The 27,164-nt window shown below is 41.1% G+C and overlaps 1 protein-coding gene across 2 annotated transcripts in view; it reads left to right on the forward strand.

The window, feature by feature from the left end:
- CNNM1 (cyclin and CBS domain divalent metal cation transport mediator 1) overlaps positions 1–27,164 on the forward strand; it is a 79,227-nt gene that overhangs the window by 24,294 nt on the left and 27,769 nt on the right. For both annotated transcript variants that reach the window (XM_066239450.1, XM_066239451.1), the window contains exons 2-3: positions 21,357–21,500; positions 25,191–25,331. In XM_066239450.1, the coding sequence (XP_066095547.1) occupies positions 21,357–21,500; positions 25,191–25,331 (285 nt within the window). The remainder of the gene's footprint in view (positions 1–21,356; positions 21,501–25,190; positions 25,332–27,164) is intronic.

Below are 27,164 nucleotides of genomic sequence, written 5' to 3' on the forward strand. Positions count from 1 at the left end.
CGATGCTCTGCCCACCAGGGGGCGATGCTCTGCCCCTCCAGGGCGTCGCTCTGTCTTGACCAGAGCCACTCTAGCGCCTGGGGCAGAGGCCAAGGAGCCATCCCCAGTGCCCGGGCCATCTTTGCTCCAATGGAGCCTTGGCTGCAGGAGGGGAAGAGAGAGACAGAGAGGAAGGAGGAGGGGGGTGGAGAAGCAAATAGGCTCTTCTCCTATGTGCCCTGGCCGGGAATCAAACCCGGGTCCCCCGCACGCCAGGCTGACGCTCTACTGCTGAGCCAACCGGCCAGGGCCTTCGAAGACATTTTGACTGTTCTGTCGTTCACTGTTTTAGCATACAATGGTAACTCTTTAATTTTTTTAAGATTATCTGCTTTGCTCTTAAAATCCCGAAGTAGCTCTTCAGATGCATTTATAAAACAACTTTTTATGTATTTGCCGTCTGTATATGGTTTTCCTCTCTTAGCAATCTCTTGAGTAACCACAAAACTTGCAATATTAACTTTGTTGGAAGATTGCATCCAGTAATTAAATACAGAACTTGATTTTTCTTGACTCTTTTCAAGTTCCTCAACTGCTTTCTTCCTTGCATCACCGACAGGATATTTAGTACTAAATGACACGTGTATAGTTGTAAAGTGTCTCTCCAAATTTGATTTCTTGTTATGCGCCAACTTTTCCTGACAAATAAGACAGGTTGGAAGGCCATTTAAGTTTTGAATAAATGCGAAAGTCTCGGTCCATTTAACTTTAAATTCACAGTTTTCGTCTTCCGTTTTTCTTTGCTTCTTCTTTGTAGCCATGTCAGACAGGGCACCTAAAAAAGGTTTCATTTTACAATAATAAAGCCAACAACACAAAATAATTACAATTCTTAAATTGATGACAAAAATACCTGTAGGATTTGCAGCTGGTTGGAAAAATACAGGTAACTTTATGCTTCAAGTAGGTATTTTTGTCACACGTGCTCGATTTGCGGAGGCGACTAGCACTAACCACTGCACAACGAGACTGCTGACTGCCTGGCTCGCTCAACTCGTGCATGAATAGCGCGTCACCCCCCGCACTGCGTATCCCATGGCCTGCCTGTACCGTGTCTCCTGTCGCCTGACCCATCGACACCCCTGCACATACCTGCATGCCCACACGTGGTATTTTGTGGAAGAGCCACACTCAAAGGGTCAAAGAGCCACATGTGGCTTGTGAGCTGCGGTTTGCCGACCACTGTCATAGTATATATGTGCCACATTCTCTTTATCCAATAATCTATTGAAGGGCGTTTTGGTTGTTTCCATGTCTTGGCCACTGTGAACAATGCTGCAATGAACATGGGGCTGCATGTGTCTTTACGTACCAATGTTTTTGAGTTTTGGGGGTATATACCCAGTAGAGGGATTGCTGGGTCATAAGGTAGTTCTGTTCTTAATTTTTTGAGGAACCATCATACTTTCTTTCATAATGGTTGTACTACTTAACATTCCCACCAACAGTGGATGAGGGTTCCTTTTTCTCCACAGCCTCTCTAACATTTGTTATTACCTGTCTTGTTGATACAAGCTAATCTACAAGTATGAGGTGGTATCTCATTGTAGTTTTGATTTGCATTTCTCTAATAGCTAGTGAAGATGAGCATCTTTTCATATATCTGTTGGCCATTTGTATTTCTTCCTGGGAGAACTGTCTGTTCATGTCCTCTTCCTATTTTTTTATTGGATTGTTTGTTGTTGGGTTTTGTGAGTTATTGGTATATTTTGGATATTAGGCCCTTATCTGAGCTGTTGTTTGAAAATATCATCTCCCATTTAGTTGGCTGTATGTTCATTTTGTTGTCAGTTTTGTTTGCTGTGCAAAAGCGTCTCAGTCTGATGTAGTCCCATTCATTTATCTTTGCCTTCACTTCCCTTGCCTTTGGAATCAAATTCATAAAATGTTCTTTATGCCAAGGTCCATGAGTTTATTTAGTACCTATGTTTCTTCTATGTAATTTCTTGTTTCATATCTTATATTTAGGTCTTTGATCCATTTTGAATTAATTTTGGTACAAGGGGACAAACTGTAGTCGAGTTTCATTCTTTTGCACATGGCTTTCCAGTTTTCCCAGCACCATTTATTGAAGAGGCTTTCTTTTCTCCATTGTGTGTTTTTGGCTCCTTTATCAAAAATGATTTGACCATATATATGTGGTTTTATTTCTGGAGTCTCTATTCTGTTCCATTGGTCTGAGTGTCTGTTTTTCTGCCAATACCGTGCTGTTTTGATTGTCGTGGCTCTGTAATATAATTTGAAGTCAGGTATTGTAGTGCCCCCAGCTTCATTCTTTATCCTTAGGATTGCTTTGACTATTCGTGGTTTTTTTGTTGTTGTTGTTTTTTTTTTTTTTACAGAGACAGAGAGAGGGATAGACAGGGACAGAGAGACAGAAACGGAGAGATGAGAAGCACCAATCATTAGTTTTTCATTGCACATTGCGACACCTTAGTTGTTCATTGATTGCTTTCTCATATGTGCCTTGACTGTGGGCCTTCAGCAGACCGAGTAACCCCTTGCTCGAGCCAGCGACCTTGCATCCAAGCTGGGGAGCTTTTTGCTCAAGCCAGATGAGCCCGCGCTCAAACTGGCAACCTCGGGGTCTCGAACCTGGGTCTTCCGCATCCCAGTCTGACGCTCTATCCACTGAGCCACCGCCTGGTCAGGCTATTCGTGGTTTTTATAGTTCCATATAAACCTGGTGATTTTTTTGTTCCATTTCTTTAAAAAGTGACATTGGAATTTTGATGGGAATTGCATTAAATTTGTATATTGCTTTGGGCAATATGGTCATTTTAACTATATTTATTCTTCCTATCCAAGAACAAGAAATATTTTTCCATTTCATTGTATCTTTTTTTATTTCCCTTAACAATGCTTTGTAGTTATTATTATATAGGTCCTTTACACTCTTTGTTATGTTTATTCCTAGGTATTTTTGTTGTTGTTGTTGTAACCGTAAAAGGGATTATTTTTTTGAGTTCATTTTCTGAAGTTTCATTGTTGGTATATAAGAAGGCAATAGACTTCTGTATATTAATATTGTATCCTGTGACCTTACTGCATTGGTTTATTGTTTCTAATAGTCTTTTTGTCTAGTCTTTGGGGTTTTCTATGTACAGGATCATATCATCTGCAAAAAGTGAAACCTTTACTTCTTCTTTCCCAATATGAATGCCTTGTATTTCTTTCTCTTCTCTGATTGCTCTGGCTAGAACTTCCAGCACTATGTTGAATAAGAGCAGAGAGAGTGGGCAGCCTTTTCTTATTCCTGATTTTAGAGGAAAAGTTTTCAGTTTTTTGCCATTTAATATGATGTTAACTGATGGTTTATCATAAATGGCCTTTGCTATGTTGAGATATTTTCCTTCTATACCCATTTTGTTGAGTGTTTTAAACATAAAATGATGTTGCATTTTATTGAATGCCTTCTCTGTATCTATTGATAGGATCATATGGTTTTTGTTCTTTGTTTTGTTGATATGGTGTATTACGTTAACTGTTTTACGTATGTTGAACCATCCTTGTGATTCTGGGATGAATCCCACTTGATCATGATGAATTATTTTTTTAATGTGTTGTATTCAATTTGCTAGTATTTTGTTTAGTATTTTAGCATCTGTATTCATTAAAGATATTGGTCTGTAGTTTTCTTTTTCTGTGTTGTCCTTGCCAGGTTTTGGTATGAAGGTTACGTTGGCCTCATAAAATGTGTTTGGAAGTATTGCTTCTTCTTCAATTTTTTGGAAGACTTTAAGTAGAACAGGAACCAAATCTTCTTTGAATGTTTCATAGAATTCACTAGTATAGCCATCTGGCCCTGGACTTTTATTTTTTGGGTTTTTGATAGTTGTTTCTATTTCCTCCCTGCTTATGAGTCTGTTTAGACTATCTACTTCTTTGTGACTCAGTCTAGGAAGATTGTATTGTTCTAGGAATTTATCCATTTCTTCTAAATCGTTGAATTTGGTGGCATATTGTTTTTCATAGTATTCAATGATAATTCTTTATATATCTATAATATCTGTGGTAATTTCTCCTCTTTCATTTTGGGTTTTGTTTATATGAGTCCTTTCTCTTTTTTCCTTTGTAAGTCTTGCCAAGGGTTTTTCAATTTTGTTGATCATTTTAAAGAACCAGCTCCTTGTTTTATTGATTTTTTCTATAGTTTTTCTGTTCTCTATTTCATTTATTTCTGCTCTGATTTTTATTATTACTTTCTTTGACTGGTTTTGGGTTGCCTTTGTTCTTCTTTTTCTAGTTCCTTAAGTTCTGATGTTAAGCTGTTTACTTGGGCTCTCTCTTGTTTGTTCATATAAGCCTGTAGTGATATGAACTTCCCTCTTATTACTGCTTTTGCTGCATCCCAGAGATTCTGCTATGTCGTATTGTCATTTTCATTTGTCTGTATATATCTTTTGATCTCTGCTTTTATTTCTTCTTTGACCCACTCATTTTTTAGAAGCATGTTGTTTAATTTTCACATTTTTGTGGGTTTGTTTACTTCTTTTTTGCAGTTGAATTCTAGTTTCAAAGGCTTATGGTTAGAGAATATGCTTGATATAATTTCAGTCTTTCTAAATTTGTTGATGTTAGTTTTGTGGCCCAACATATGGTCAGTTCTTGAGAATGTTCCATGTACACTGGAGAAAAATGTATACTCTGAAGTTTTGGGATGAAATGTCCTGTACATCAGTGGTCCCCAACCTTTTTTGGACCATGGACCGGTTTAATGTCAGAAAATATTTTCACGGACCGGCCTTTAGGGTGGGACGGATAAATGTATCACATGACCGAGACAAGCATCAAGAGTGAGTCTTAGATGGATGTAACAGAGGGAATCTGGTCATTTTTTTAAAATATTGATAAAACATCATTCAGGCTTAAATATAAATAAAATGGAAATAATGTAAGTTATTTATTCTTTCTCTGTGGACCAGTACCAAATGGCCCATGAACTGGTACCAGTCCACGGCCCAGGGGTTGGGGACCACTGTTGTCGATGTCTATCATATCCCATTATTCTAGTGTTTCATTTGAGGTCCATATTTTTTTATTGACTTTCTGTTTGAATGAATGATCTAGAGCCATCAGTGGTGTATTGAGGTCTTCAAGTATGATTGTATTTTTGTTTGTTTTTATTTTTATATCAGTTAGTAGATGTCTTATATACTTTGGTGCTCCTTGGTTTGGTGAATATATATTAAGAAATGTTATGTCTTCTTGATTCAATGTCCCTTTTATCATTATGAAATGACCATCTTTGTCTCTGATTACCTTTGCTGTCTTGTAGTCAGCATTGTTAGATATGAGTATGGCTACACCTGCTTTTCTTTAGATATTATTTGCTTGAAGAATCGTTTTGTAACTTTTCACTTTGAATTTGTTTTTATCCTTGTAGCTTAGATGTGTTTCTTGAAGGCAGCATACAGTTGCACTTTCTTTTTTGATCCACTCTGCTACTCTGTGTCTTTTTATTGGTGAGTTCAATCCATTTACCCATTTACATTTAATGTAATTATTGACACTTGAGGGTTTCCTATTGCTATTTTATATATTGCTTTCTGATAGCTCTGTATCTTGTTTGGTTCTTTTCTTTTGTTTTTCTGTCATTTGTTTTTATTTGGTTGTATTTCATACTTCTTTCCTCTGTTTCTTCCTTTTTTAAGCCATGTGTTTCTGTAGTAGTTTTTTCAGGGATGGTTACCATTAGGTAATAAAAAGGATATATATCATATTTATTGTAGTACATTATCTCATGAGTGCTTCTGCACTCCAGCATCCTTTGCTAGTGTTAATCTTTGTCCTCTCTCCTTTTTTCTTTTTGTTGTCACAGATTATTCTTGTTTTTATTATGATCTTTCTGGCGCTTTTACTTGTGATTTTGTTTTGTTCTTTGTATCTAATCAGATAACCACCCCCTTTAGTATTTCCTAAATTGGGGGTTTTCTGGTGATAAATTCCCTCATCTTCTTTATTTCTGTGAATGTTTTTATTTCCCCTTCATATTTGAAGGATAGCTTTGATGCATATAGCATTCTTGGCTGGAAGTTCCTCTCTTTCAGTACTTTAAATATTGGGATTCACTCTCTTCTAGCTTATAGAGTTTCAGCTGGGAAATCTGATGATAGCCTAATGGGTCTTCCTTTATATGTTGCATTCTTTTTTTCCCTGGCTGCCTTGAGGATTTTTTCTTTATCATTGGTTTGTGATCATTTCATTACAATGTGCCTTGGAGTAGGTCTGTTTAGGTTAAGGTAACTCGGTGTTCTGTTTGCTTCTTGGATTCAAGGCTCTAGTTCTTTCCACAGGCTTGGGAAGTTCTCGTCAATTATTTGTTTGACTATGTTCTCATTACTTTTTCTCTCTTTTTATTCTGATATACCCATTATACTTATGTTGCTCTTTCTGATGGAGTCAGACAATTCCTGTAGGGCTTTCTCATTTTTTTTAATTCATAAGTCTTTCTTCTCTTCTCTTTGTAGTATCTCCAGTTGTCTGTCTTCTGTGTCACTAATTCTCTCCTCTATCAGGCCTGTTCTATTAGCTAATCTTGTACTTCATTTTTCAATTCATGTATTGAGTTTTTTTTTTATCTCTGTTTGGTTCCTTTTTATAGTTTCAATTTCCTTGGTGAAGTATTCTCTTTGTTTATTAAATTGTTTTTTGAGCTCTCTAAATTGCCTTTCCATGCTTTCTTGTATTTCCCTGAATATTTTTAGGACCTCAACTTTTAATTCTCTGTCATTTAACTCCAACATTTCCAAGTAATTGAAATTTTTTCTAGCAGTTTTTGTCTATCTGAGCTACATCTCAGTCTTTTGTATCCATAATACTTGATTTCTTTTTCCTTAATGGCATTTGAGAGTGGTATTGTTAATAACACTAATAAGAGATAATTAAAAAAATAAAATAAAAATCAAAAAGATACAGTGAAAAAATGAAAATTTTATAATGATAAGTGGAACAAAAACTACAGAAAAGACAGAGCAGGAACTGAGGAAAAATGACAAAAGAGATAAAAATGAAGTAAAAAACATGCAAAATACCACAAAGAAAAATATGAACCCGAAATATAATAATTTGATGATAAATGATGATCAAATGAGAGAAAAAGGAAAAACAAAAAAAAAGTAAAGGTTTCTGAAATGAAACCCTCATAAAAAACAAGAATGAAAAATGTAACAACTATGGACAGTGAAGTTCAAAAGGCAAAGGAAAGAATAAAAAGAAAAAAGATAACCAAAATGAAAGAGAATTATAAAAATGCAATTTTTTTCTGGTTTTAAGAGGTAGCTTCTTTCTTTTTTTGGCAGGTGGTGCTGTACTACAGGTTTTGCCCCATGGGGCTCTTGGGCAGAGGTTTATGGTGTGTCACTATGGCAATGCCGTAGGCCTCAGTTCTGTTGTTAGGTGGGGCTTTTAGGGCTTGGAGGCTCTGACAATGGGAATCTCAATTCCAGGTGCCTCTCCCCATGTCTCTCCCACCTGAGCTAGCAGCCTGGGGACTTAGCTGTGAGGTTGCCCCAGCCACTGTTTGCAGAGCAAGGAGGCTCTAAGAGCAGCCAGGTCCTTCCTCCAGTATCGCTCAAAGCACAGTTCTGGGTAAAGCTGTGCCAACCAGAGCCACCAGCCAGAGCAGGCAGGGCTGAGAGCTGATTGCAGATCTAATGCCTTTCTAAGGACCTGCAGACAGGTCCTGCATGTTTCAGCATGCCATGGGCTGGGAGCTGATTACAGATCTAGCCCCTTTCTAAGGGCCCCCTGGGCATGTTTAGCATGCCTCAGCGAGCCGCAGGTCTAATCTCTACAGGCTTCTCCCTCATGCACTTTTTGGTAGCCGGCAGCAAGTCATGTGTGAGCCCAGCCCCCACTACTCCAGCAATGCACACAGAGGCCTGCACCCGCCTACTCAGGTGCACAGCGCTGTGGTCTCGGTCAGAGCCGGGAATGCACTTAAAAGCTTGCATCGGCCCCATGGAGGTGCTCCGCCTAAAGGATCCTGGCCCATGTGCTCCTGGCGCTGGTGATCGTGAAGCCTGGAATGCACAAAGACGCTGGCAACAACCACGCAGATGCATATCGCTGATAATCTTGGGCTAAGCCCTCTAGACCGCATGTGCACACTCACGCCAGTGGTTCCAGGTGGAGCCACTCACACACCACCAGTGATCGCAGAGCTGGGATGCACAAAGCTGCTGGCACCAGCTCACACAGGCATTCTGCACCAGTGACCTTAGGTGGAACCCGCTGCCTGGGCGTGCGCCCTGCTTCCGCAATCCCAGGCAGAGCTGGTATATTCTCTCTTCTGCTTGAGCATCCACCCTTATTCAGCTCCTTCCCTCTGCCTCAGACCTTCTGCTTTGCTAGGCTCTAGACAAAAGTGCCCCATTCCTCAGATCAGTGAGGAAAGCAAAATGCCCTGTTCTCCATCTTATTTCTTTTGGAGTGCATTATATATTCAGCCACCTTTTGCCCAATCATACCTTTGTCTGGTGTGTGTATATTTCAGGTGCTTCTGAGATTTTTTTCTGTGTTTAGTTGTTAAATTTGTTGAAATTTCAAAGGGAGAGACCAGGTGCATCCCTCACGGTGTCATTTCTTTGACATCACTCTCCGAGTTGTATGAATTTTATGATGAATAAAACTTGAGTTTGGGCCCTGACCAGTTGGCTCAGCAGTAGAGCATAGTCCTGGCGTGTGGAAGTCCCAGGTTCAATTCCTAGCAAGGGCATACAGGAGAAGTGCCCATCTGCTTCTCCACCCTTCTCCTTCTCCTTTCTCTCTATCTCTCTCTTCCCTTCCTGCAGCCAAGGCTCCATTGGAGCAAAGTTGGCCCTGGTGCTGAGAATGGCTCCATGGCATCCACCTCAGGTGCTAGAATGACTCCAGCTGCAACGGAGCAGTGCCCCAGATGGGGAGAGCTTCGCCCCCTGGTGGACATGCCTGGTGGATCCTGGTCAGGTGCATGCGGAAGTCTGTCTGACAGCCTCCCTGCTTCTAAATTCGGAAAAATACAAAAAACAAAACAAAAAAAAACACTTGAGTTCAGTAACTTTTTGTAATACATTTTTTTTTCAAATTTTGGCCCAAAAGTTAAGGTGTGTCTTATACATGAAGAAATACGGTATATGCAGTGGTGGGATTCAAATAATTTTAACAACCAGCTCTCTGCCCTAATGACCATTTTAAGTATAAAAAAACCATTTTAAGTATACTGAAAGGTAGTTCATTATTTCACGCATTTATACTTAAATAAAAACAATAAAAGAAGTACACAAAACTAGATTATGTTATGAGAGTTTTAAAATATTAATGAAAAAATGTTAATACCTGAGGAAAAAAACAGTAAAACTGTTATTTAATATATTTCCAGTGACAGCTTGTCACCCTCTGGTTGTTTGGCAGTTTTTCTCTTTAGGTCATATGTTTATTTACTGAAGTACCCAACCAAGGGAATTTAAATGGAGTATTTTATCAAAGGTATAATGAGTTTTATGAAATGAATAAGTAAATATTACAAGCATAGTTCCATCAAATTTTTTTTACCTATGGACAGAATGAACATTACAATGGGCACTTAGAATATGCTGTTGTGCAGATGAACACTTAAAAAGAGTAAGGAATGTAAATTTGTGATTTCCATATTGGGTGGCTGCCCAGGCACCCACCTGGACAGAGAGAACCCTGATTACAAGTGCCATTTTAACAACAGGTTCGCTGAACTCAACAAAAAATTAGGTATCAGTTTTTTCAAACCAGTGCAAACTGGCTGAATCCCACCATGGGACATATGTATCTTTAGGTGAGGATAAAGTAAAGGAATCCACAGTGGGAACAGAAAACTATCAGTCATAAATAAGGATGGGAAGAAAACCAGGTCGTCTTGACCAGTTCTCATACTCAGATGTGCATAAGAATTACTTGTAGACCTTGAGGAAATGTAGATTCTGACTCAGACTGCTGGGGTGGAGGCCGAACTTCTGCAGCTGTCTCAAGCTCCCAGGTGATATCAATTCCTGTTGTACCAAACGTCAAGAGCAGTGCTTCTCAAACCTGAGTGTGCATAAGAGTCACCTGGGATATCATTAAAACAGCTGTTGGCCCTGGCCGGTTGGCTCAGTGGTAGAGCGTCGGCCTGGCATGCAGGAGTCCTGGGTTTGATTCCCAGCCAGGGGACACAGGAGAAGTGCCCATCTGCTTCTCCACCCCTCCCCCTCTCCTTCCTCTCTGTCTCTCTCTTCCCCTCCCGCAGCCAAGGCTCCATTGGAGCAAAGTTGACCCGGGCACTGAGGATGGCTCTATGGCCTCTGCCTCAGGTGCTAGAATGGCTCTGGTTGCAACAGAGCAATGCCCCAGATGGGCAGAGCATCGCCCCCTGGTGGGCATGCTGGGTGGATCCTGGTCGGGCACATGCGGGAGTCTGTCTGACTGCCTCCTCGTTTCCAACTTCAGAAAAAGTTTAAAAAATTAAAAACAAAAACAAAAACAAAAAAACAGCTGTCTGGGCCCCACCTCACCACCCAAGATCTGGATTCTGTAGGTCAGGGTTGGATCCAAGAATCTGCATTTTGAACAAGTACTCAGGTCATGTTCAATGCTGCTTCTCCAAGGAACCTACTTTGAGAGGTAGAGGGTTACCAAGACCAAGGTAAGAAAGAAAGACATGCAATACTATCTACCAAATGAATAAAAAATGCTGCAGGGACACCAGGGAGCATAAAAAGCCACTGTGTATTACAAGGTGAAGGTCATAAGTGAAGCAGAAACCATAAAACCATAAAATGATTTCTTCTTTCGTTAATTCTCTATTTCTAGGCAATATGTTTTCCTCCAAGCTTTATATTTTATCTTGGGAACACTTAACCTTACTAAAGTGCTGTAGCTATTTTTAAAAGAGAGAGGAAGCAAATCAATTATTTGCCTTTTTTTCTTCCTAAGGCATAGGAGGTATGCTAACAGAATCCCTGGGAGCTCTTCTCTGTGGACATGCCTAAACCAGCTGGAGGCTGTATTTATTAAAGAACCTTCAGAAGATATTTCAGTTTCTTTAAATACTGAAATGCAGTTGTGATGTTTCTGCCACTCTCTAATTCTCTCTCTCTCCCTATCTCTCTCTCTCTCTTTAAGTGAGAGTAGGGGAGATAGAGAGCCAGACTCCCACATGCACCCAAACCAGGATCCACCTGGCAACCCTTGTCAGGGGCTGATGCTAGATTCAACCAAGCTATCCTCAGCACCTGAGGCCAATGCTCAAAGCAGTCAAGCCACTGGCTGTGAAAGGGAAAGAGGGAGAGAAGGGGGAGTGGGAGAGGAAGGGAAGCAGATGATTGCTTCTCCTGTGTACCCTGACTGGAGATCGAACCCAGGACATCCATATGCAGGGTCAATACTCTACCACTGAGCCAACCGACCAGGGCCCAAGAACCACTGCTTTTAAAGCAGCATCTGAAAACCCAGTTGCCCTTCTAAGAAATCTGACTTGTAGTTTGGGTATGCATGTTGATGCCAGGTGGTGGTGAGTTAAAGCACCCTTTAGATTCTTGAGGCAACAGAAAAGACTACTTTGACTATCAATAATGGGAAATTTTCTTGACCTCAGATGCACCAAGAGCCTAATAGATAGTGTAGTACCTCAAGCTTATTTTAGAGGTGATTGGTACAAAAACTACGAGAAACCTCTTTCCAAGCTCAGTATTTAACAGTCAACAGCCACTCTCTTCCCATTGTCAACAAGATACCTAACTACCACATCATATGAGAGAGCATTCATCAGCTCGCCACTATAACTACTCTTTGTTACAAGAGGTTCTTTTCTTTCTTTTCTGTCTTTTCATGAGTACTTAGCATCTTGTGACTTAAACCAAGTTTACCAAAGGGACCAGGATTTAACTAGTCACCTCAGTGCTTGTTTCTTTCTTCGTCATTAATAGATCATCAGACATAACCAGAATGCCCCAGAGCTTACCCATAAACCAGTAGTTTTCAAACATTAGCCTGCATCAGAACCATTTGTAAAACATATTAAACCACAGATCACTGGGTAGAACCCCCTGACATTCTGATTTACTGGGTCTGGGGTGGGGCCTGAGAATTTGCATTTCTAACTAAGTTCAGGAGAGATGATTGACAAATTGTGATGTTCTATATATAAGGTCTACCGGAAAGTTCTGTCCGTTTTTGGAATAAAACAAAATATAAATTTTTCTTACTGTCAATAAACTTTATTAAATAATTGCATTATTAATGATTTCTTGCCAGCATGAGGGCAATTTGTAAACCCCATTTTTGAAAAATGTTTTATCTTTTGATGCGAAAAATTGAACCAGTGCTTTTTGATATCTTCTTCATTTTTGAATTTTTTTGCCCTTCAAAAAATTTTGTAAGGACAAAAACAAGTAATAGTTGGTATTATTCCTTCACCAAACACTTTCAATAAATTTCTACATGCTTCTGTAGCATTTCTTCCTTGTTGAAATTCGTAAAAATTACAGTGGCGTAAATGAACTTTATCAGTAGCCATGGGTACACTATCGCTTCACACATAAGACTAACGTGAATCAACTTTGTTTTAGTTAATTTGCTACGTCAGTATGTATACATTAAGTGATAAAAATAGAGAGGCACACATGCGCCAAATAAACATGTGCTTATGTGTCGAAACTTGTTGTGATAGAAACGGACAGAACTTTCTGGTAGACCTAATAAATGTTAATGATCATCACATTGTTAGCCTAGATTAATTCACAGGCACCCTCCTTTTCTAGTAAGTTGGGAGGAAACTGAAATTAATGAACTAATAGTTGTGAGAAGACACTTGAAAAATTCTGCTAGTCTGTAGAGGGACAACTCAACAGTAAAGACCACAGTTCTCATTTGAAGAAACTCATAGGACAGAAGAGGGAAATAGCCAAAATTTAAGCCACATCCTCATCAACATTTATTGCTTATTGGCCAGTTGTAAATCTTCTTGCATAAATTATCTGTTTACGTCCTTTACTCATTTTTTAATTGAGTTGTGTTTTTGTGAGTTGTAAATTTTCTTTATGTATTCTGGTTACAAGTACCCTATCAGATATATGATTTGCAAATATTTTCTTCCATTCTGTAAGTTGTTTTCACTTCCTTTTGATGGTGGCCCTTTTCAATTTTGATCAATTCCTGTTTGTATATATTTTTTCCCTTGGGATTGCTTGTGCTTTTGGTGTCTTATTTAAAAAGCCATTTCCTACTCCAAGGTCACAAAGACTAATTCCTCTTTTCCTCTGAGAGTTTTATAGTTTCCACTCTTACATTTAAGCATTTGGTCCATTTTGAATTAATATTTGTGTATATTGTGAGATAAGCATCTGAATTTATTCTTTTGCATGTAGATATCTATCAATAGTTATCATCCATTATTTATGGAATTCTTACTCCATGCCAGGTGCTGTTCTAGATTCTGGGGGGAAAGATAAGTAGAACATAGCTGTTGCCTCTCAGAGAACTCGCCGTCTTAGTGGGAGGGTCACATATGAATGGAGAACGACAGCGCGGTGAAATAATGTGTGGATGATGCTTAGCACTGTGCCTGGCCTCTAGAGTATGATAGTAAATGGTAGTTGCTATAATAATAATACCTATTATTGCCCTGGCCGGTTGGCTCAGTGGTAGAGCGTTGGCCTGGCATGCAGGGGTACCGGGTTCAATTCCCGGCCAGGGCACACAGGAGAAGCGCCCATCTGCTTCTCCACCACCCCCCTCCTTCCTCTCTGTCTCTCTCCTCCCCTCCCGCAGCGAGGCTCCATTGGAGCAAAGATGGCCCGGGCTCTGGGGATGGCTCCTTGGCCTCTGCCCCAGGCGCTAGAGTGGCTCTGGTCACGACAGAGTGACGCCCCGGAGGGGTAGAGCATCGCCCCCTGGTGGGCAGAGCGTCGCCCCTGGTGGGCGTGCCGGGTGGATCCCGGTCGGGCGCATGCGGGAGTCTGTCTGACTGTCTCTCCCCATTTCCAGCTTCGGAAAAATACAAAAAAAAAAAAATACCTATTATTATATTTATTATAAATACCAGTAAAGAGGCATGTTAAAGTGGGGGGGAAGTGATTAACTTTCCCCACAAGTGTCTCAAGATCGGCTTTACTTGGAGCCATCCCTGTCACTTCTGGGCTCAGGAGGAGGGGGGTTCAAGGAGGTAGGTCTCTCAGAGGCCAAGGTTTTTGAGAGAGGAGCGACCTCGGGTATGTGTGTCAGGGGAACATCTGGTTTTCTTGTCCTTGTGAGTGTCAGCTCAGAACAGGGTTATGTGATTGCTGATTCCTGCTACTCTCTGTACCCAAGAAGGCATGACTTCTTCATTTGTTTGTAGGGCTCTACAGGCACTTGAGGGAATCATATTGATTGTGGATTACAAAATGTTTCTAAATAGATTACAGTGTCTTGATATTATATAATTAGGATTTAAAATCTCTATTCCCTGATGGTTACATTAGTGTGTCCTCATATTGACCTTATGAAGTATAGAACAATGGTAGATTTTCACATGAAAGTTATGGTATTTTGTGTGAAACATCATAAAATGTTCATTTATTTAATCCCATCATATAAACCAATCTCTTAATGGCAGGAAGTATGGTTGTATGATGTATATATTTTCTGGGCTCCACATTACAAAAATTATTGAATTATAGAAAATAATTTTTACAAATCACTTTTTCAAGTTTTCTCTTGCAGTAGTCATTTGTTTTGTCATTGCTAGCACATGTTAGCAGAAAAGTACAAACAGGCGCCATAAGTGTAAGACCACGCTGACCTGGGGGGGAAAAATGTATAAATTGAGCACATTCTAATAATCAATATACTGTAATTTAAGCTAAGCTACAAAACCCTTCAATCCGTTTGGATAGGATGCAGTTGTTTCAAAGATAACTAATTTTAGAACCACACTTTTTATTTTTTAAAAATTGTATTTTTTTCAAAAAGTAAAAGTTTTAGTGTCTGGTATTCATATCATCTATCCACTATGGTTTTTTTTTATTAAATTTAATGCAGTGACATTGATAAATCAGGGTACATATGTTGAGAGAAAATATCTCTAGATTATTTTGACATTTGATTATGCTGTATACCCCTCCCCCAAAGTTAAATTGTCTTCTGTCACCTTCTATCTGGTTTTCTTTGTGCCCCTCCCCTACCCTAACCCCTCTCTCCTTCACCCCCTCCCCCCTCCCCCGACCTCCCGCCCCTGTTGCCATCACATTCTTGTTCATGTCTCTGAGTCTCAGTTTTATGTCCCTTCTATGTATGGATTCATCTTAGTTTTTTTTTTTCTGATTTACTTATTTCACTCCGTATAATGTTGTCAAGGTCCATCCATGTTATTGTAAATGATCCGATGCCATCTATGAGAAACCCACAGCCAACATCATACTCAATGGGAAAAAATTAAAAGCAATACCCTTAAGATCAGGAACAAGGCAGGGGTGCCCCCTTTCACCACTCTTATTTAACATAGTCCTGGAAGTCCTAGCCACAGCAATCAGACAAGAAGAAGAAATAAAAGGCATTCAAGTTGGAAAAGAAGAAGTAAAACTATCATTATTTGCAGATGATATGATATTGTATATAGAAAACCCTAAAGTCTCAGTCAAAAAACTACTGGACCTGATAAATAAATTCAGCAAAGTGGCAGGATATAAAATCAATACTCAGAAATCAGAAGCATTTTTATACACCAACAATGAACAGTCAGAAAGAGAAATTAAGGAAACAATCCCCTTCACAATTACAACCAAAAAAATAAAGTACCTAGGAGTAAACTTAACCAAGGAGACTAAAGACTTGTACTCGGAAAATTACAAAGCATTGATAAAAGAAATCAAGGAAGATACAAACAAGTGGAAGCATATACCGTGCTCATGGTTAGGAAGAATAAACATCATTAAAATGTCTATATTACCCAAAGCAATCTATAAATTCAATGCAACACCAATTAAAATACCAATGACATACTTCAAAGATATAGAACACATATTCCAAAAATTTATATGGAACCAAAAGAGGACACGAATAGCCTCAGCAATCTTAAAAAAGAAGAATAAAGTGGGAGGTATCACACTTCCTGATATCAAGTTATACTACAAGGCCGTTGTACTCAAAACAGCCTGGTACTGACATAAGAACAGGCATATAGATCAATGGAACAGAACAGAGAACCCAGAAATAAACCCACAGTTCTATGGACAACTGATATTTGACAAAGGAGGTAAGGGAATACAATGGAGTAAAGACAGCCTCTTTAACAAATGGTGTTGGGAAAATTGGACAGCTACCTGCCAAAAAATGAAACTAGATCACCAGCTTACACCACTCACAAAAATAAACTCAAAATGGATAAAAGATTTAAATGTAGGCCGTGAAAGCATAAGCATCTTAGAAGAAAACATAGGCAGTAAGCTCTCGGACATCTCTCGGAGCAATATATTTGTTGATTTATCTCCACGAGGAAGTGAAATAAAAGACAGGATAAACAAATGGGACTATATCAAACTAAAAAGCTTTTGCACAGCTAAAGACAACAAGAACAGAATAAAAAGACAAACTACACAATGGGAGAACATATTTGACAATACGTCTGATATTTGAAGTAGTTTGAGAAGGATAGGAGTTAGTTCTTCTTTGAATATTTGGTAGAATTCCGTTGTGAAGCCATCGGGCCCTGGACTTTTCTTTGTTGGGAGTTTTTTGATAACTGTTTCGATCTCATTTGGTGTAATCGGTCTGTTTAGGTTTTCTGATTCTTCCAGATTGATTTTTGGAAGATTGTATGTTTCAAGGAATTTGTCCATTTCATCTAGGTTGTCTAGTTTTTTGGCATACAGTTCTTCATAGTATTTTCTTACAATATTTTGTATTTCTGTTGTGTCAGTTGTTATTTCTCCTCTCTCATTTCTAATTTTATTTATTTGAGTCCTCTCTCTCTTTTTCTTGGTAAGTCTACTTAAAGGTTCATCAATCTTGTTTACCTTTTCAAAGAACCAGCTCCTAGTTTCATTGATCCTCTGTATTGTTTCTTTAGCCTCTATGTCATTTATTTCTGCTCTGATCTTTATTATTTCCTTCCTTCTACTACATTTGGGCTTTACTTGCTGTTCTTTTTCTAATTCTTTTAGATGCAGGGTTAAGTTGTTTATTTGAGCTTTTTCTAGCTTCTGAAAGTGTGCCTGTAGTGCTATGAACTTCCCTCTCAGCACTGCTTTCGCTGTGTCCCATAAATTTTGAGTTGTTGTATGCTCATTGTCATTCGTTTCTAGGAATTTCTTTATTTCTTCTTTGATCTCATTCTTAATCCATTCATTATTTAACACCCTGCTATTTAGTTTCCATGTGTTTGAGAATTTTTGAGCTTTTCTGCTGTGATTCATTTCTAGTTTCATGCCGTTGTGATCGGAGAAAGTGCTTGATATGATTTCAGTCTTCTTAAATTTGTTGAGAGCACTTTTGTGCCCTAACATGTGGTCTATCCTAGAGAATGTACCATGAGCACTTGAAAAGAATGTATATTCTGCTGCTTTAGGGTGAAAGGATCTGAAGATATCTATTAAATCGAGTTGATCTAGTGTTTCCAATAAGTCTGCTGTTTCTTTGTTAATTTTCTTTCTTGAGGATCTATCTAGTGATGTTAGTGGGGTATTGAAATCCCCTACTATTATAGTATTGCTGTTGATCTCGCCCTTTAAATCCATCAAAGTCTGTTTTATATATTTGGGTGCTCGTATATTAGGTGCTTAGATATTTATAATAGTTATATCTTCCTGTTGGATTACTCCCTTTATCATTATGTAGTGGCCTTCTTTATCTCTTACTATATCCTTTGTTTTAAAGTCCAATTTGTCTGATATAAGTATTGCTACCCCAGCTTTTTTTTCATTTCCGTTTGCATGAAATGTTTTTTTCCATCCTTTTACCTTCAATCTATGTGTGTCTTTTGTTCTAAGGTGTGTCTCTTGTAGACAACATATGTATGGGTCCTGTTTTCTTATCCACACAGCTACCCTATGTCTTTTGATTGGATCATTTAATCCATTTACATTTAAGGTTATTATTGATATGTAGTTGTTTATTGCCATTTTCTTCTTTAAAGGTGTATTCCTTTTTTTGCTATATTCTTTTCCAACTTTAATCTGTTTACAACAGGCCCCTTAACATTTCTTGCAGCGTTGGTTTGGTTGTAATGAATTCCTTGAGTTGTTTTTTGTCTGGGAAGCTTTTTATTTCTCCTTCGATTTTAAACGATAGCCTTGCTGGATAAAGTAGTCTTGGTTGTAGGTTCTTGTTCTGCATTACTTTGAATATTTCTTGCCATTCCCTTCTGGCCTCAAGTGTTTCTGTTGAGAAGTCGGATGTCATCCTTATGGGGGCTCTTTTGTAGGTGATAACTTTTTTTTCTCTTGCAGCTTTTAATATTTTCTCTTTATCGCTTAGCTTTGGTATTTTAATTATGATGTGTCTTGGTGTAGGTTTCTTTGGGTTTCTCTTTAATGGAGTTCTCTGTGCTTCTTGGACTTGTGAGAGTTTCTCTTGCATTAATTTAGGGAAGTTTTCAGTTATGATATGATTGAACAAAGTCTCTATCCCTTGTTCTTTTTCTTCTTCTTCAGGAACCCCTATGATGCGGATGTTAATTCTCTTCATGTTGTCACAGAGCTCTCTAAGTGTTTCCTCTGACTTTTTGAGTCTCTTTTCTCTTTTCTTCTCTGCTTTCATGCCTTCATTCCAGTTGTCCTCCAGCTCGCTGATTCGATCCTCAGCTGTATCCATCCTGTTTTTAATTCCTTCCATTGTGGTCTTCATTTCTGATATTGTATTTGTCATCTCTGACTGACTCTTTTTTAATATTTCAATATCCTTTTTTATACTTGCTATTTCTTTATTTAGGTTTTCGAACTGCCCCTCCATTGTTGTTCTAAGATCCCTAAGCATCCTTACAATCATTATTTTGAACTCCACATCTGGAAGTTTGATTATTTCCATATCACTCAGCTCATCTCTCAAAGGTGTCTCTTGTGGTTTCATTTGGGTTGCTCTCCTTTGTCTTTTCATAATGGTGTTTTATTTGTAGACTGGTTGAGTCTAGGCTTGGTGTTGTCTGCCTCCAGTTTTCAGTTGTGTTATTTCTAGGTCTTCTTGGGTTGGTATCAGCTATTATTTGTAATCCACTTTCGGATTTGGGCAGCTTTGAAGTCTTGGTTTGTTTGTTTTCTTAACAGGTGATAGTCTTGTTAACTGATCTCAGCAGGGGGCTTCCTTGAAACTGTAACCAGGGATGCTGTGGGTGTAACCTGAGACGCTGAAGGTCTCTTCCACCAACTAATCTCACTGGGGGCAGGGTTTTTTCTCAGCTTCAGTAGGGGGAGGTGTATCTCAGATCTCCATGGAGACCTGAGTTACTGCCCCTCCTCCCCACTTCTTGTTTTCAGCTGTGTCTTGTTGCGCTGATTGGAGCTGGATAGATGTCTGGAGATCTCTGATCCGGAAGCACTTCAGCTCTGTTTTGTGAAAGGTTCAGTCCCTCCCCCAGGTATGGCCGCCTCCAGCACGAATGAGTCAGCTTTTTTATTTCATTTCTTGCATACCTTAGCCCCTCACAGTCTGTCCCTCTCCTTGTCCTTTCCACTTGGGAGATAAGCTGGTCTTTTCAACCCACCTTGCTCCCTGGTCATCAGGTAAGTGGCTGTGAGCAGTAGTTTCTGCTCTTTTTCCTCTGTGAAATCCTCTCTGGGCTCTCAGCCTCACTTCCCCCCCCCCTTCCGTTCCTGTAAGCAGAGGAGATTCAGGCACTCCTTACCAGGATTATTGTGGCTTCCTCTTTGCTCCTTGGTTTTTGAGAGCTGTTCTTGCAGTTCAGTGTTGGTTTTTCATGCTGATTTTTCCTAAATTGATTTGTATTCCAGTTTGGTGTTGAGAGCTGGGCGTCTGTGCGTCCACCTACTCCGCTGCCATCTTCCCCTATATCCCACTATAGATTTTTATCCCTTCTTAGTTCAATTCATCAGGCATTTGCTGACTGCCTGTTGTGTGGAAGGTACCCTACTTAATTAAGTCTATGTCCTGAAGGAGCTTCTAATCTGAGGAAGAAACAGGGTCCAGTAGAGGACACACACATTGCTAGTTATAAGACACAGTAAATTGTGTGATAAATACTCTAATGGAGGTATCAAGGTCTTAGAGACACAGGCAAGGAGAGGTTGGTTCGCATTCAGACTGGGGAAGATCCAGGAGAGCCTTCTTGAGGAGCTGTCACGGGAGCTGAACTCAGAGGGCCATGGGAGATGGAATGGCAGTAGGAAACAGTGTGAGCTAAGACATGGAAAGTAGACATGAAGGCAGAGTGGCAATGATCAAATCAGTCTGGGAGTAAGTCAAAGGAGAGGTTGAAGGTGGAGAAGAAACTACAGACCATTATTGAGCGATACAAATGCCATCTTTTCAATTAAAAAGTCTCAATAGGTAGCTTCTTATGATTAGCAGTATTTGACACAGAAGCTCATGGTTTAAGTTGTAATGGTTAATGATGCTTCCAGCAAACTGACTATTCCTCTTATCTGATAACATTGACCAAGGAAAAGCTTATAAAAAGTAACACTGATAAAGCATGAACTTCCCTTTTTTTTTTTTTTGCAAGAATGACATTCTAGTCAGTACCCTAGATTTTCTCCATAAATGTCTGTTAGACAAGGAAAAGAACCACCCAGATTTTCATTTTAGAAACAGGACCAGAAAATGTGTTTATCAGCAGATGAAAACAAACCAACGTGAAGCAAGACTGTTATGTAAGACTCGGTCCCTGGGTTAGGACTGAACTCAGTTACCTAGGTTTGCAGGCCAGCTCTGCCATTTATGACTGGCTCTGTAACTTTTGGCATTTGCCTTAACCATTCTGTGCCTCAGTTCTTTCATCTGTAAAATGGGGATAGTAATAGCATTCATCTCAGGGGTTGTTATGAGGATTAAATGAATCAGTACATGTAAAGTGTTCTGAATAGTGCCTGGCATGTAGTTAGAGCCCAGAAGATGTTAATTATTATTATTCAATTTTGGGCCAATAAAAATGAACTGCCTATGACACATTACAGTTTACAAAGGGCTTTCACATATCCACTAGATCATTTGGGTTCCACCAACACCTTATGGGTACCATTTTATTATGCTTGTACACAAACCTCATATTTTAAGGAGGTCCTGGGATAGGTTCGGTCCTGAGATTAGTCAGAAAAAGCATGTTTGTTTAATTTTTTCATAAGGAAAGTTCTTTGAAACTGACCCAGATGGTTAATGCAACTTCGTTTGTTTTCTAGGAAAATCTCACCTGGCCATTGTCCAGCGGGTGAATAATGAGGGAGAAGGGGACCCCTTCTATGAGGTGATGGGCATTGTCACACTGGAGGACATCATAGAGGAGATCATCAAGTCAGAAATCCTGGATGAAACTGACCTCTACAGTAAGTGCGTGGCCTTGGCTTTTGTCCAAGGTCATCTTATTTTCCTCTGTGACTCTCAGAGCTGGCTCAGTTTGCTATACAGTGTGAAAGAGTGTCGTGACAAGGCTATGCATTGCATGTGTCAAACTCTAATGCCAGGTGCTGGCATGCCCTGGCTTGAATTACCCCCCGAGTCCCTGGGAACATGCTAGCTAAATGTTTACCAGGAGGGAACCTTCAGGAACCAAGACTGTGAAAGGAGACCTGCCTATGGATGAAAAAGGAGCTAAAGGAAACAAAGTCTACCTTAGACGGCCACTCTGCCCTGGTTTCTGTCCCCTGGTTGTTCCTGTTGTGTCTCTGTCCATCTAGACACAGACCCCAGCACGCCCTGGGGCTCCACTCAACATCACACACGAAAACATCATGTGCAATGGGGACTCTCCTGAGATTGCACCCCCAACCTAAGCGCAGTCTGAGCTGTCCCTTCTCCCACACTGCTCTTCCTCCCTGTGCTTTCTCGGCCCACCAGCTGGTTTCCCCCTCCCTTCCCTCCCGCTGGCTCCTGTCCCTGCTTCTGTCCTTGCTCTCTTCTTTCTGGTCTCCTCACCCTCCTACCGACTCCCCCTCAGGAACAATATGGACCTCTCCATACAGATAATGACTGCTTTTGCTTACTCAGCTTTATCAAAGCTTTGCTTGCTAATGTTACAAAGACAGTACTTTGTCTCTAGGACAGGCATGTTATCTAAATCCAGGGGAGGCCCTAGGCCAGCTGTTTCCTCTGCATTTCACCTCATGGGACAGCAATCCCTTCTCCTCCCCACCAGTAGCCCATTCCAGACCCCTGTCCTTAGTTTTCTAGCAGCTGCCATTCAAAACTAGCTCCCAGTAGAAAAAGCTTTGATGCTGTAGGGCAGTGACAGTGCAGAAAGGGTACCTTCCCTTCAGTCTAACGAGAGATCCAACCTGAAAGGTGGGCCAGGCCTTAACAAACTATACCCAGTCTGTCAGAGTATCTGGTATTGCTGTGATGTCCCGGCCAGGCCCGTCTTCTTCATGTAGGGACTGACCTGTCCCTCCCCCGTTCCCTTCTCCCTTCTCCACCTCTGCCCACCACTCTTGGTTTAGAATTCCCAAGTGTCTCCATAGGTATGTTGGTTAAGACATTCTCATTAATATATTCGTGGCTGATAGTAGGGACAGTAGTCTAAATGAGTAAGCTCTTCCTAAGGCATTTGTTTTAGCAGCCTTAATGTTCCATACTCACTATTAAAATAAAAAGAAAGAAGAAGGAGGTCAGAGAGATGGTTCTCCCTGATGAAATGCTTAGTGGCATTCCGATGGAGGAGGGAGAGGGATATTTTGACAAACATATCATGCAAGTCAGAAGGTCGCTCACTAGTGAGAGTAAAATGACTGGCCTCATCCAAATACTTGCTACTCTTTGGCTGAATTGATTCTCTTCCTAAAAGGGAGAGTTCGAGTTTTCCCACCCTTGTAAATAGGCGTCTGGCCTGTTTTTTTAAGAGCTCTGAGAAGTCCAAGGAGCCAAGAGTGTGGGTTGCTTCTCACCTGACCCTGACCCACAGGAAAGCTGGGTCTGGGTCTCGCCACTGTTGCAGCCTGAGAAAAAGGAGTGTTAAAGCGGGGCCCGGCGTCCACGCAAGCCCAGGGAGCTGTGGGGTGGAGGGCCCCTCCCTCCTTCCAGGAGACCCAGATGGTGTGGTTGAGACGAGCAACAAAAGGAGGTGGACTCTGGGCCCTGTTCCTTGTCCCTGGGGTTCATCCCTCCCATTTCCATGGAGTCTGCTCAGCTACCCTGAAAGTTCCTTGCTGCCTTGTTTTTCTCTAGGCTAAGTTTGGGGAAAACCCTAACCTCTTTCCCTGCTCCCCACAGCACAAGTCAGATAGGCTGGAAGTTTCCAAAGTTCACTCAAAACTGAGAGAAAGCAAAACAGAAAAGACCAAAGAAAACATTTCCTTTATTCTCCCCCTGCCCATATATTTTTAAAACAAACTTAAAAAAAAAAAAAGGGAAGAGCCTGACCAGGCGGTGGCGCAGTGGATAGAGTGTAGGACTGGGATGCGGAAGACCCAGGTTCGAGACCCCGAGGTTGCCAGTTTGAATGCGGGCTCATCTGGTTTGAGCAAAAGCTCACCAGCTTGAGCCCAAGGTCGCTGGCTCGAGCAAGGGGTTACTCAGTCTGCTGAAGGCCTGCGGTCAAGGCACATAAGAGAAAGCAATCAATGAACAACTAAGGTGTTGCAACGTGCAACGAAAAACTAATGATTGATGCTTCTCATCTCTCTCCATTCCTGTCTATCTGTCCCTCTCTCTGACTCTCTCTCTCTCTGTCTCTGTAAAAAATAAAAAAAATAAAATAAAATAAATAAAAATTTAAAAAGGGAGAAGAAAAAAATATAAATTGGACAACAAAAAACAACATGGTACTGGATTTTTATTCGAAAATACCCACTTTTATTTCCATTGATTCCAGCTTAGTCGCTCACTTTTCACCTGGATGGCTGTAACCTTTTTTTTTTTTTAATTGAATTTATTGGGATGCCATTGGTTTACAAAAACCATACAGGTTTCAAGTGTACAGCTCAACAAACCGCCATTTTCCCACCTCATTACTGCGCCCCCTCTGTCCCTAGCAGACGTCTCTTCTGTCCCCATTCCCCCCACGTCTGCCCAGCTCCAGCTAGCCCCCAACTCTCTTTCCCTTGGCCATCACCACACCGCGCTGCTGACTGTGTCTATGTGCTATGTTTGTTTTTTGGTTAATCCCTTCACCTTCTTTCATCCAGTCCCCCTCCCCCTGTTCTAGGGAAATAAAGATCACTTAATACAAGTAAAATAAATAAGTAAACACATACACACATACATCGGAAAAAGCAAATTTTCTCAAACAATAATCACAGGCTGTCTGGAGTTCTTCCAGGTCCTGCAGGGGGCCCCTGTCCAGAGAACCCAACTTTGGAGGTTGTAGGGCTGTTCCCATTTTCTTTTCTTACTTCTCTCATTTATTTCACCTAATTCTCTCCCCTTCAAGGGGCCAAGGTTGAAACGGGAGAATTATAAGTGGGGAAAGGAGATGACCACCCAACCCCCTCGGGTGGCATCTCTTGAGCTCTCTGCTCAGCCCACGGTTAAAATCAGCAGGAAGAGACCAAATGAGCTCAGCTCTGGGGACAGAAAAGGGACAGAAATGGAAACCCCCTGGGACCTTCAAACCCCTTGATGCTGAAAATGCAAGTCCCTGATGTTTGATTGCCTTTTTGTAAATACTTTGCAGACAGTTTCTGGTTGGAGTCTCATAATAACTGCACGAGATGAGTGGAAGATTTATTAATTATTAACCTCATTGTATAGATTACAACAGACACACACTCTGACATTGAGAAAGGCTGCACAGCTCATAAGTAGGGGAGCTAGCTCTAGAACTTGGTAGTCCCAGGTCAGCCTTTCCCCTTTTCCATCATGCACCACCTTCTGTAAACCCTGAGATGACTAGAGCACCTCCATTTTCTGTTGCTTATCAACATCCTTCCACTCCTGGCAGAGGTATTGTAATGGCACAGTTGATACTTTGCAGAAATTCAGGTGGTCTTAGAGGATCTGTCTCTCCCGTGTAATACTGGGACAGCGTTCAAAAGCCAACAGTGATTCTGAGATAGCTGCCATCTGTCCCCTGTGATCCGCAGCCGACAATCGGAAAAAGCAGAGGGTCCCACACCGGGAGAGGAAGCGGCATGATTTCTCTTTGTTCAAGCTTTCCGACTCGGAGATGAGGGTGAAGATCTCTCCACAGCTTCTGCTGGCCACGCACCGCTTTCTGGCCACAGGTATGACTCTGCCTACCCCTCTTTCCACCTCAGACAGGTAAAGCAGAATCTAGAGGGTGATAGCCAGGCAACAATCATTTCTCATACCTTGTGACCTAATTCCAATGTGAGACTGAGAACCACTGTTCCAAGAGAGGAGATTGCCTTAGATAGGATGACAGTTTGCCACATTCTGTCAGTTCCAGCGCCAGGCCTGATCTTCTAGGGAGGGAATGAATACAACTTACCTCTGCATGGCTCTCCTCTACTCAAGAACAAAGCTAAACAAACCACTGCTTGGAACTCTGAGATCACCGGTTCGAAACTCCGGGCTTGCCTGGTCAAGGCACATATGGGAGTTGATGCTTCCTGCTCCTCCCCCACTTCTCTATCTCTCTCTCTCCTCTCTATAAAAATGAATAAATAAAATCTAAAATTAAAAAAAAAAGAAACCACTGCTATGCTTTTCCCTCCCTGCACTCACTTCCTGGTGGAAGGCCGAGGCCAACCTCCATCTTGCTGGAGTTGGAGTGCCCAGAGGGGAGGGAAAGGCACCGACCTCCATCCTGCTGGAGTTGGAGTGCCCAGAGGGGAGGGAAAGGCACCCACCTCCATCCTGCTGGAGTTGGAGTGCCCAGAGGGGAGGGAGAGGCACCCACCTCCATCCTGCTGGAGTTGGAGTGCCCAGAGGGGAGGGAGAGGCACCCACCTCCATCCTGCTGGAGTTGGAGTGCCCAGAGGGGAGGGAAAGGCACCGACCTCCATCCTGCTGGAGTTGGGGTGCCCAGAGGGGAGGGAGAGGCACCGACCTCCATCCTGCTAGAGGTGGGGTGCCCAGAGGGGAGGGAAAGGCACCGACCTCCATCCTGCTGGAGGTAGAGTGCCCAGAGGGGAGGGAAAGGCACCCACCTCCATCCTGCTGGAGTTGGAGTGCCCAGAGGGGAGGGAAAGGCACCCACCTCCATCCTGCTGGATTTGGAGTGCCCAGAGGGGAGGGAAAGGCACCCACCTCCATCCTACTGGAGGTGGAGTGCCCAGAGGGGAGGGAAGGGCACCGACCTCCATCCTGCTGGAGTTGGAGTGCCCAGAGGGGAGGGAAAGGCACCGACCTCCATCCTGCTGGAGTTGGAGTGCCCAGAGGGGCGGGAAAGGCACCGACCTCCATCCTACTGGAGTTGGAGTGCCCAGAGGGGCGGGAAAGGCACCGTCCTTCCCAGCAGGAAGGCTCTGGGGTTCAGTACCATCAAGAGGCCAGATACACCTGAGAAATGCAAGTTCTTAAAATACAGAAGTGGATTGTGAATCTTGGGATCTTTAGAAAGAAAAAAGAAGGGAGAGGATTCAGAGATAAACTTGTAAAGAAGGTAAAATATATCTTTGAAACTTCTGACCTTCTGACCCATGCCTCGTTAATGTGCTGAGCTAGAATGACCCTTTACAAAGTTCAGTATTTAGTTAATCTAGCATATGATTATTGAGTATGTAAATAGTACTAGTGCTATTCCAGGTGTTAATAAATAGAAAAGTTTATGTTGCGGTTCTTTAGAGTTTTTAACGTGTTTCCTAGTTCTGAATACAGATTTCTTTTATCTGCTGTTGGTTTCCTTGAGCAAAGAAGCTGTATCTTTGAATATAATAATATTATAATATGATATGGTATAACATAGTACCTGTTAATATATAAATTTGATGGAAGGATGCTTCAAATTATTGAGAACATATCACTTAAGAAACTATCATTTCTATTAACTTGGAATTTTATTCAATAGCTATATATCATATAATAAGTCAAATTACATTCTATTTCAGTTGAGTATAGTAGTAAAGGCTTGTTGTTCACATGGCTTACTTATC

This window comes from Saccopteryx bilineata, chromosome 7 (assembly GCF_036850765.1).
Source record: "Saccopteryx bilineata isolate mSacBil1 chromosome 7, mSacBil1_pri_phased_curated, whole genome shotgun sequence".
Taxonomy (NCBI): Eukaryota; Metazoa; Chordata; class Mammalia; order Chiroptera; family Emballonuridae; genus Saccopteryx; species Saccopteryx bilineata.